At 36.4% G+C, this 10,516-nt stretch overlaps 1 protein-coding gene across 1 annotated transcript; it reads left to right on the forward strand.

Moving 5' to 3' along the window:
- Positions 1-160: 160 nt before the first annotated feature.
- Positions 161-6,127, forward strand: LOC137390837 (thyroid hormone-induced protein B-like). Its single transcript, XM_068077153.1, has 5 exons — positions 161-436; positions 1,597-1,690; positions 3,315-3,509; positions 5,058-5,314; positions 5,759-6,127. The coding sequence occupies exons 1-5, from the start codon at positions 161-163 to the stop codon at positions 6,125-6,127; spliced, it is 1,191 nt and encodes a 396-aa protein (XP_067933254.1).
- The last annotated feature ends 4,389 nt before the right edge of the window (positions 6,128-10,516 follow it).

Raw genomic sequence — 10,516 nt, forward strand, 5'->3', positions numbered from 1 at the left:
CCAATTAAGATATCATAATTACAATACTTTTACTTTATTTTCTTATTTAATTAGAATATAAATAAGTACATTCATCCAATCAGAACCAAATCTCTAATTTTAGTATATCTCTGCCATGTATGTAATATAAACAGAACATGCAAACTGAAGAAGTGTAAGAATGTTTTCGTGGTTCCCAGGTTCCTACTTCTTGATTGTGGTCTACCCTCACTTTGGAGGTCCGACAACTTTTACAAGTCCCAAATTATCTGCTGGAAGCAGATGTCTTACATTCTATTATTATGCTTTGGGAAATATAACTCTCAAAGTCTCATCAGATGTAGACAAGAAACCAATTCACCAACTGTGGAGTCGGCAGGGAGAGCAGCACCCTAAATGGAACTTGGCCAAAATTCCATTAGAGACAACATTGCCAATAAACAGTAAAAACTACAAGGTACAGTCATTCCTTATCAGTATTATTACAGATAAAACTGTGTTAAGGGCTTGTGTTCTGTAAACCCAACTCATACTAGGGTATTCTGTTCAAAAACACAAGAGTAAGCTGTGTTGAGAGATATACAGAGATACATTGTGTTGACATGTACGATGGTACAGTGTTGGGAAGTGCAAGTGTACACTGCTCTGAAAGGCATGAGTGTACACTGTGCTACAAAGCATAAAGGTAAACTATGCCGAGAAGCGCAATAATAAATTGCGTTGGGAAGTGGAAAGCTACGCTGTATAGCAAATCTCAAAGGTACACTGTGTAGAGAAGTACAAGAGTACACTGCTTTTAGAAGTGTAAGAATAAGTTGATTTAAGAGATCTAAGCCAAAAGTTAATCATTCTTATTTGTCTTTGCAACTGTCAGTGTTCAGGTTAAATATCTAGCTAATGGATTTAGATCAAATGAAGTCTTTCCTCCAGTTTGAATTCTCATTAACTCTGATACCATTTAACATTTGACATCTCGCAGGGATAACCAGCATAGCTGTTAGGGTATATCACACTTTGCAGCTTTTAATCACATATAAACTAATCAGTAACACTGATACTTCTCATATTCCCTTCTATCGATGGAAAAACATAAACGTTTGTACAATTCATAGTGCAGATCTAAAAAATTTTATCCTATTAATTAAAAGCACATTTATAGAGGCCACTAATTACTTAGTTTGAGTGACAATTTTGTATAGCTTTAAAAAAGTTCAATAATGAAAGCTAGAACATTAAAAAGATGAATTGTTTTATGTCAGATTGTAAAAGACGAACTCAACAAGCCTTTTATGTCGTATGTTATGTTGGTGCATCAATGATAGAGCAATCTAACCTCAGACTGGCTTGTACATGTATGGTGCATAATAATTATAGACGTCTGTAGAGTGCTGGGTGAAGAATCTTTGACAATATTATTTGTACCATATTGAAAGTTGAAAGTGATATTTTTAACTACAAAAAATTAAACTTTTAAATCATGTTTGGTTCATCAGAATTGAGCTGCCATTGGGTCAAAGAGTTCAAGTCAATTCGTTAAAATGTTGAAATAGACTTTTATGATTTTTCTAAATAATTCTACCAGTCTGTGTTTATTTTATTACCATTTAACTGTTGTAGATTGTACTAACAGCATCTACAACATTTCTATCTCTAAAGAATGCTGCTGCTGTGGCTGTTGATGACATCAAGTTTCTTACTGAAGATTGCTCAGGTAATGCTGACTTGATGGTATGTCCTCCCTTATGACGATTCCTCATCTTATTTATCTCTTATAAACTAATAACTAGCAAGTACCAAAATGTTGTCTTATTACTATCACAGCCTTATAACAGAAACATAGCCTTATAACAGAAACATAGCCTTGAACCCTTAAAAAGGATTCTTAGCTCTATTCAGGGCTTGTAGCCTCATAAATGGTCTTATAATAGTCATAGAGCCTTATAAAGGATCCTTGACATTAGAACAATAAAATTATACTCAGTATTCAAATCTATGAATATCATATCATGACTTAAAAAGAATGAAAATGGATAGAAAATTACCAATTAATATTCATTTGAGGGTTTTAACAGCGATGAAGTGTTGTACTTCCTAATCAAATTTACTAAAGTTATGTGCAAGTTCATCTTTGAGTACCGATACAGGGTGTCAGACTTTTTGACACATCTTCAAGTACCGATATAGGGTGTCAGACTTGTTTGACACATCATTAAGTACCGATACAGGGTGTCAGACTTGTTTGACACATCATTAAGTACCAATACAGGGTGTCAGACTTGTTTGACACATTATTAAGTACCGATACAGGGTGTCAGACGTGTTTGACACATCTTCAAGTACCGATACAGGGTGTCAGACTTGTTTGACACATCATTAAGTACCGATACAGGGTGTCAGACTTGTTTGACACATCATTAAGTACCGATACAGGGTGTCAAACTTGTTTGACACATCATTAAGTACCGATACAGGGTGTCAAACTTGTTTGACACATCATTAAGTACCGATACAGGGTGTCAAACTTGTTTGACACATCATTAAGTACCGATACAGGGTGTCAAACTTGTTTGACACATCATTAAGCACCGATACAGGGTGTCAGACTTGTTTGACACATCATTAAGTACCGATACAGGGTGTCAAACTTGTTTGACACATCATTAAGCACCGATACAGGGTGTCAGACTTGTTTGACACATCATTAAGTACTGATACAGGGTGTCAAACTTGTTTGACACATCATTAAGTACCGATACAGGGTGTCAAACTTGTTTGACACATCATTAAGTACCGATACAGGGTGTCAGACTTGTTTGAGAAATAGTATAATCGGTTTCATTGTTCAAGAATATGACAAAAACATCCTTTTACCAGTAATTGAGATTCTTTATCATATCTTGATAATATACAATTTCCCAAAAGAGAAAGACTATTTTTAAAGTTTGTTAGTTGTCCTCTCATGGCATAGTGTCCATGTTTCAGTAATTCTAACTAAAACATCCTATAAATCACTCCATTACAACAGTTGATGTTTTGTCTTACTATCTTTAAGGAGGTCATATTTGGTTCACTCATCGAGATAATGAACTCCAAGAAGGAAATACTAGCGGTTTTTTGTAACTGTTTTACTGAAACTGGCAAAGGACGCGCAAGAGATCACAATTTCTAAACCCGCAGAAGCTTGAAAACAAACCTATAATTTTTAAATGATGTTTTTTAGGAGTACACAATGTTCTGTTATACGATCTTTGGTAGATCTTTGCTAGCTTATAATGTTATAAAATGTTCAGGGTTGTTATTCTTCAGTATCAATCTTTGTTTAATTCATTTATCAGGGGCTGCCAACACCTCTCCTACCATAACAACTCCTTCATCTCTCAAGGAACTTGTGCTAGGAGACTGCTCATTTGACAGGAGCCAGGATCTTTGTGGCTATGCAAGCCTCAACACAACTGACTTTGACTGGCAGCAGATGAAAGGTCATGGCACGACATTCTTTACTGGCCCAGAACAGGATCACAGTGGTCATGGTATGTTAGATGTTTTTGCTGGTCCAGTACAGGACCTTGTCAGAATCAAAGAAGTGAAGATAAGCTAGGTATCTTTACTGGCCCAGAGCAAGAGACTGTTAATGGCGGTATATCAAGTGTCTTTATGTTCTTCATGTTGATGGTATAGTATGTAAGGAGCTTTTATCGATAGGCTGGTGTCAAAATCAACACTCTGGCGCAAGTGGTGTGGTTTTTAGTCTCAATAAAGATTCTGCTTGCAGCAGCAATGTCACTATATATTTTGCAATTCTAGAGTACAATTCCATACTCTAATAATTAAATTTTCAGTGTTTTCAAATCTCTGTTTTTATGTTGTAATAATTTGATATTGGTGTGATCTCCCAATTATGTCACTCAATTGCAAATGGGATTTGCTTTAGTTCTCGTCAGATTTGTACAAATCCAACTTTAATTCTCTGCTTTGTGGCTTGAGTATGTGAGGTGACTTACATTTGAATCTGTATTACATACTGACTCATTTTCCAGAAATTTGAGCCCTTTTATAGTTTTACCAAGAAGTTGTCTCATTAAAATTAAATTCTTTGTTGAGCATTTAGAGAAAAATAAGTGAAAGATTGTGTATTTCTGTTGAATTAATATAAAAGTGCAATTTTAATGCAATTGAAGCTAAATTATTTTAGAGCTGAAGAAAAGTGTCAGAGTTCTTAGTTTATTTAAAAAAAACAAAAGTTCAGTTTTTTACTACAAAGAAAAGGCCTAGTGAATTCACTTGGCCAACTGCATTATTTAATACATAAACAAATATGGAAGCAGTCTTGACTCTTGAAAAATTTAGCATGAAGCCACCTGAACCATTCGCTTTACCAATCTAAATATTGTTATTTACTGCTTGCTGCTAAAATTATTCACGTTTGCATCAAATACATGTAGAAGTTTATCAAAGCAACGTTAGCCAGTTGTTAGGAATCACATTGAGTAATCTCTACAAGCAACTGTGAAGGATCTGTTGCTACTTTTTATTGATCTACAGAAAACAGAACCACTTGTAGTATATAAGGGTTTATATATTTTGCTCTAATATATAAACAATTAGAGTGAATGTATGCTCCACAACCAGCTGCATGAATTGAGGCTCTCTGTTCATTGCGCACCTTTTATATCTTTTGTGCTGACAGGTTCCGTCTCTTTTCCGGAATGGCCGGCTCGATCACAAATCGGTCTATTGAGTTGGCTGCTTGGCGATAGGTCGGTCTCTCATATGCTGGCTCGGTAGTTGGCTTGTCTTCTAGTGGCCAGTCGTTCATGCTTCGGGCTGGGTCACAAGACCCTAGGCACGGCCGGCTGGCTGTAATGGCTTTCCTAAATCCTGAACCCGGCTATCCTCTTCTTTCACAGAACTGTTGTATCTGTTGTCCTATTACTGAGTCTCAAGATCTCTAACCTGACACTGATACTTGTCCTATTAGTATATAGTCGCTATTGTAGTAGCGGTCTATCATTGTTTTTCTAGTAAGTTTTCTTGCCACCAATATCAATCCAGACTTACTCTTTCCTGTTGCTCTATAGGTTACTACCTGGCTACAGATGCCTCGTCACCCGCTACAAATGGTACCATCTACCAGCTAATCAGCCCTGAGCTCGAACAAAACTGTTCCATGTGCTTCACATTTTACTACTATATGTATGGCAATGAGACAGGGACCCTCAATGTTAACCTTTTCTATAATAATACTATACACAAAATGGTGTCTATCAGAGGAGAACAAGGGAAGATGTGGCTCAAAGGTCAATTCACTATCAATGATATCTACACTCCATACAGGGTAAGTTGCACCAAAACTAGGGTCACTTTCTGCACTATCTTCCTACATTGCTAGCACCTATATGTACATGATCCTGAGATGATCGTAAATTCATTATTGAGTGTTGTTGAGGATGAACAGTAGTAGATCCTAAGAACTAGTGTTTTATAAATATGCTTAGTAGAGCTAAGCCTTCCAATATAATGCTAAGCTGACAACACAGAGCAAGTAGTACTTTACCAATTGAGGTTACGTTACCCATTTAAACTAAATCTACATTCGATCTCTTTACAAGTCAACAGTGAACTATGCCCCATAATCCATAACTATAATACAGTAATTCATAACCATAATCCAATGACATGTTTCAATAAAACTTTTAAAACATTGTTATGGTAATGGACTGCGTCCTCAACGTAATGTAGTGAGTTGAAAGAGCCAGTTTAAATTGATGATTGGTTACAGGTAATAGTGGAGGGAATTATTGGAGAAGGCTATCGGGGAGACATAGCTGTAGATGACTTCACTATACGAGATGGAGTGTGTGATGTGAACACAACCATAACCATTGCTGAATGCTCCCTCTCTAACCAGCTAATCAACTCTGCTACGACTACTCAACCTGCTACAACTACTCAACCTGATACGACTACCCAACCTGATACGACTGCTCTTCCTCTTACAACAAAGAAGCCCAACACTTGGCAGTTAAAAGCAGACTGTGACTTTGAAAGATCTCTCTGTGGGTATGAAAGGAGTGACGAGTCTAACCTCACCTTTTCCTGGCAAAGGAGCACTGCTCAAAATTTGGAAGCTCCTTTTCATAATGGTTAGTTGACTTTTGACAGACAGAAAAGTAATTAACTAGTAAGTTTTCCACAAAGGTAGGAGAATATTTTAACAACTAAATTTTGTGTTGTTTGTGTGTTTCAGAATAAGTTAGGGGTAAACCATCTTTGTCAAACATGTTACATTGCATGACAATTCATTGGTAACATAGGCAAACTGTGAATTAACAAACATCTAGATTCTACTAAATTAAATTACTTAATATAACTGTTTGTCTCTTTCTATTTACGAGTTCCAAGTTTCACTCCTCTGAAAATACTTACAACTGAGAAGCTATAACTTAATAGTTTATATAACTTAACTGTTTGTCTACCTGTATTTAGGATCCAAGACAGTCCTGCAAGCTCTGGTATCCACAGATGGTACCAACACTTCACTAACTTCTCCTAAACTTATTGCTGGAAGTAGATGTCTTGTGTTCTACTACTATGTTCTGGGGCAAGTAACCCTTCAAGTCAGCATCCATCTAGACAAGAAGCCTACTCAAGAGTTGTGGAGCTATACAGGAAGTGAGAATGCATCTTGGGAATTCGCCCAAATTGCACTACAACCATCATTGCCACATAATAGCAAAAACTATAAGGTACTTTATATAAGTCTGTAGAATGCATTTACAATAAATAGTTCTATGTATTATGCCAACTTTGGAGTTGAAGTTTTACTTCAAATACTTAGTAACTATTAGTAAAATTAAAAACTTTAGTTGCCATGACAACGATCATGTATCTAAAACTTTCCAGCCGCCTCAGACTCCGACATTTGTAGAAGAAAATTTAAACATTTTATAAGAATGATATTATCGATTGACCCATTAATATTGTATGTAATAACTAGTTAAACTGTGTATATGTGTGTGCTAAAACTATGTGTTAAAACAAATAATGTGAGCTAATATTACTGAAGTCATTATTAACATGTCAGCAATGCATGGCACTGATCGGCGACCAGGCCGTCCATAGACTATCAAAGTGGGACACTGCTTTGTTTCGTGCCTTTAGACACCAAAACTCATATCGCTAATGCATAGGGTGTTGCTAATTACAGTGGCAATTGATGAAGCTGGCATTTTGGGCTTTTAGGGCTTTACATGTTGGTGTAAACCTATCTTTAGAATTCTTTATACATTATTGTTTTTTGCAACCAGTTCTACATAGACTTTCAGCCCAAACTGTCTCTTTGGAATATTCTACTGATTTGTTATACTTTTCTTTGGTACTCTATTGTAGATTATCTTCACTGCTTTAAAGCCAGAGCCAGCCATGATAAGCGCTCTTTTAGTTATTGACAACATCGAGTTTCTCTTCGTAGACTGTGCAGGTAAAATTCTCTCTGTTCTCGTGACTGATAACATATTTTCTTTTACTTGTGTCATCATAGCTTCTCTAAGGCTGCTGTTATTATATCTTGTCAGGAGGTTAATGAAAAGTGTATCATTTAAAAAGAATTAAATTGTAGGAGGTTAGTCCAGTTGTGGATTTACTTGTGTTAAATTAGATAAGCATCCAACACAAACTGAAGACGTGTAAGTTTTCAAACGTTAGTAATGTTAACTTTGCAGCTACACATTTCTTCAACTCTAGTAGTACAGCCCTGAAGCATTGATGATTAGGGCTATTTATCACATTCTATCATTCTATTCCACTTTTGTTATTACATATTTCTTCAGGCTACATTTGTTATATATTTAAATAACTGGGAGATTATTTGAAGAAAAGTAAATTGTAAGAAATAAGTCAGTCCAACTTGGTTTGTTTTGAAGCGGCCTGATATCCACTAAAAGAGAATGGCTCTTTGGTGGCGGATGTAACTTTTTAATACAGTTAAACGCAAATCTTTACTATGATGAAAGCGGTGACCATCCGTCTGTTCGGAGCCATGCTAAAAGTGTTAGGAAAAAAGATTGCATCACATGGGAATCGAACTCAAGACCTCCAAATGTAAAGGAAACTTGTTAACACTACACCAATCGGGTCACCATACCTCTGACCTAATCATAATAATTATTATTCCATGTATGTGGAATAATAATAATGATTACGCACGATGATGTCTCACAGTGCATGAGACTGTATGTACGAGTATTATATATCTCTGCCAGCTCAGTCCGTTAGCAATGACTAGTGCCCACCAATTGATATCTTATTATTCTACTTTACTGACTTGTGTGTAACAAAGTAGCAGTAGCAACTACTGTAATATACTAATGGTAGCTTACATGCCAACCATGTTTTACTGGCAACGTTACTGACTTGTATATAACATTATAAGAGGAGTGTATAATATATCAAGTTAATTACCATGCGAGTTAATTAACAATAGAGGTGTGCTCCATTATACTACTTTCCTAACTTGTGTAGTGCATATTAACACTAGCGACTAATATAGCAACCTCATTTCACACCAAGTCACAGTATCAAGCTACTCTACTGACATGCGCACAATGATATAGCAGTAGCAACTAATATACCAATGTTAACCAACATGCAAAGTTATATTCTAGCTTGGCAGTCAAGTTATTTGTGTTTGAATTCAAAAAATTAATTTTAGTCTTCTTTGATATAGAAAAGACAACTCTACCATGATTATAACTTTTAAACCTGCAACTTAATGCTAATGTTTTTTATTGTGCAAGCTGTCTATATGCTCTCTCGCTGTTGTCTGTGTATGACAAAGCTTCTAACCTGACAAGTTCATCAAACTAGTTGGTGTCTCTACCATGATTTCTGTTATTTTATTCAGATGCTGACAACAACACACACACTCCGATGACAACAATGTTTTCAAATGTCACTGAAACACATGGTAGCTACACCGCTAAAGATACATCAACTGTTACTCATGTTCTGTCTTCAACGCTGTACTCTCCAACTTCTCAGCCACCGTTGAAAAGATCCACTCTTCGCACCACCCAGTCCTCTACTTTGAGTCCAGTACCAGCCTCACAAGATTCATCCACCATATCTAAACCTATTGACTCAACAACTGGCTCTAACTCTCATAAAAGCAGCACTGTAGGCAGCCACCCCGGAAGCAATAACAATGGGCAGCAGAAGATCATAGCAATTGTAGTGCCCACTGTCATAGTAGCTGTACTTATTATTGTCATAATTGCCCTTGTAATTGCTTATAAGTTGAGGAGACGCGCGAGTCTGAACATTGGTGGAGAGTTTTATGATGACTCAGTCAAAGTGTCAAGTAGTTCTACCCCAGTCTATGTTAATCACACATTTACTAGTGATCAAGATTCAAACTTGACGAGCTGGGATTAAACGTTCTTGTTTGAAAATCTTTGACCTTGTGAACTGTTACTAATCACTTTAGATTCTTGTGCCCTGCTTGGCTTGTAATGTACTCTATGATTGTGACAAAGCATAATATTAAGAAAAAGTACTGTTAATATTTAAGTAGTGTCTGATTTTATGACTTAAGCTAGCTACTAGCTGCATCAGTAAAACAGTTACGCTGTTTTCATTTAATCAAAGACTGCTGTTAGTAAATTACACTCAGTTGTTAAGATGTTCTTTTTGTCGAAGGCAAGTATGAAAATACAAGAATAATAAACATTTATACTTATGAACCAGCAGAGTGAAAAGAGTATAATACGTTTTTAGTTTTTGCAGACTGAACATACCTAGTTATTATACACATATTGAGCAGGGGTCTTGCTCTTTATAGCAGTTTCTCTCTTATCTTATCATTTCTGTCTGCGATAGAGCCTTAACATGGCAGGTGTGAAGATAATCCATCATATACGGTATACAAATAAATATTAGATATCTTCAAATGTCTACAACATACATGATAAAAAACAAACGTTAAAAGTCATTTAACTCCATTGACATTCATGTAGCAGTTTGAACACCAGACGGAAGAACACGATAAATATGATGTGTAGCATGCTTTAAACATGTCATCAGATTCTGCACCTCACTAGTTGATATCAAGTATTTATAGTAATGTATTCATTGTTACCTCAAGAGACTGAAGTTGCACATAAATTTGGTTTCTGCTTCCTAGATGTGGTTGCTCTTTTCTCTCCAGTGACAAAACATTCGCCTGGCAGGGAAAGTGAAAACATCAGCTTTCCATGCCAGTTGAGGCAATAGCTAGTAGGCTACATAAGACAGCCTTTGTTAAGCCTGGTTCCCATATTGGCTGCAAGACCTAGGCAATAATTTTGGGCAGCAAAACACTTGCGATGCTAGGCTGGACGACTTCTGTTCACATAAAGCTGCATCGCTGATAATTGCATAAAAAATATTCGCTTGACATGCCGTTTCGAAAATGCTGACTTTCACCTGCACAGTGCATTTTGGGACGGTTTTCTCTGCGGCTCTCCGCCAAAGTTGAACAATGCTGAACTTTTGTGTTGAC

This window comes from Watersipora subatra, chromosome 3 (genome assembly GCF_963576615.1).
Source record: "Watersipora subatra chromosome 3, tzWatSuba1.1, whole genome shotgun sequence".
Taxonomy (NCBI): Eukaryota; Metazoa; Bryozoa; class Gymnolaemata; order Cheilostomatida; family Watersiporidae; genus Watersipora; species Watersipora subatra.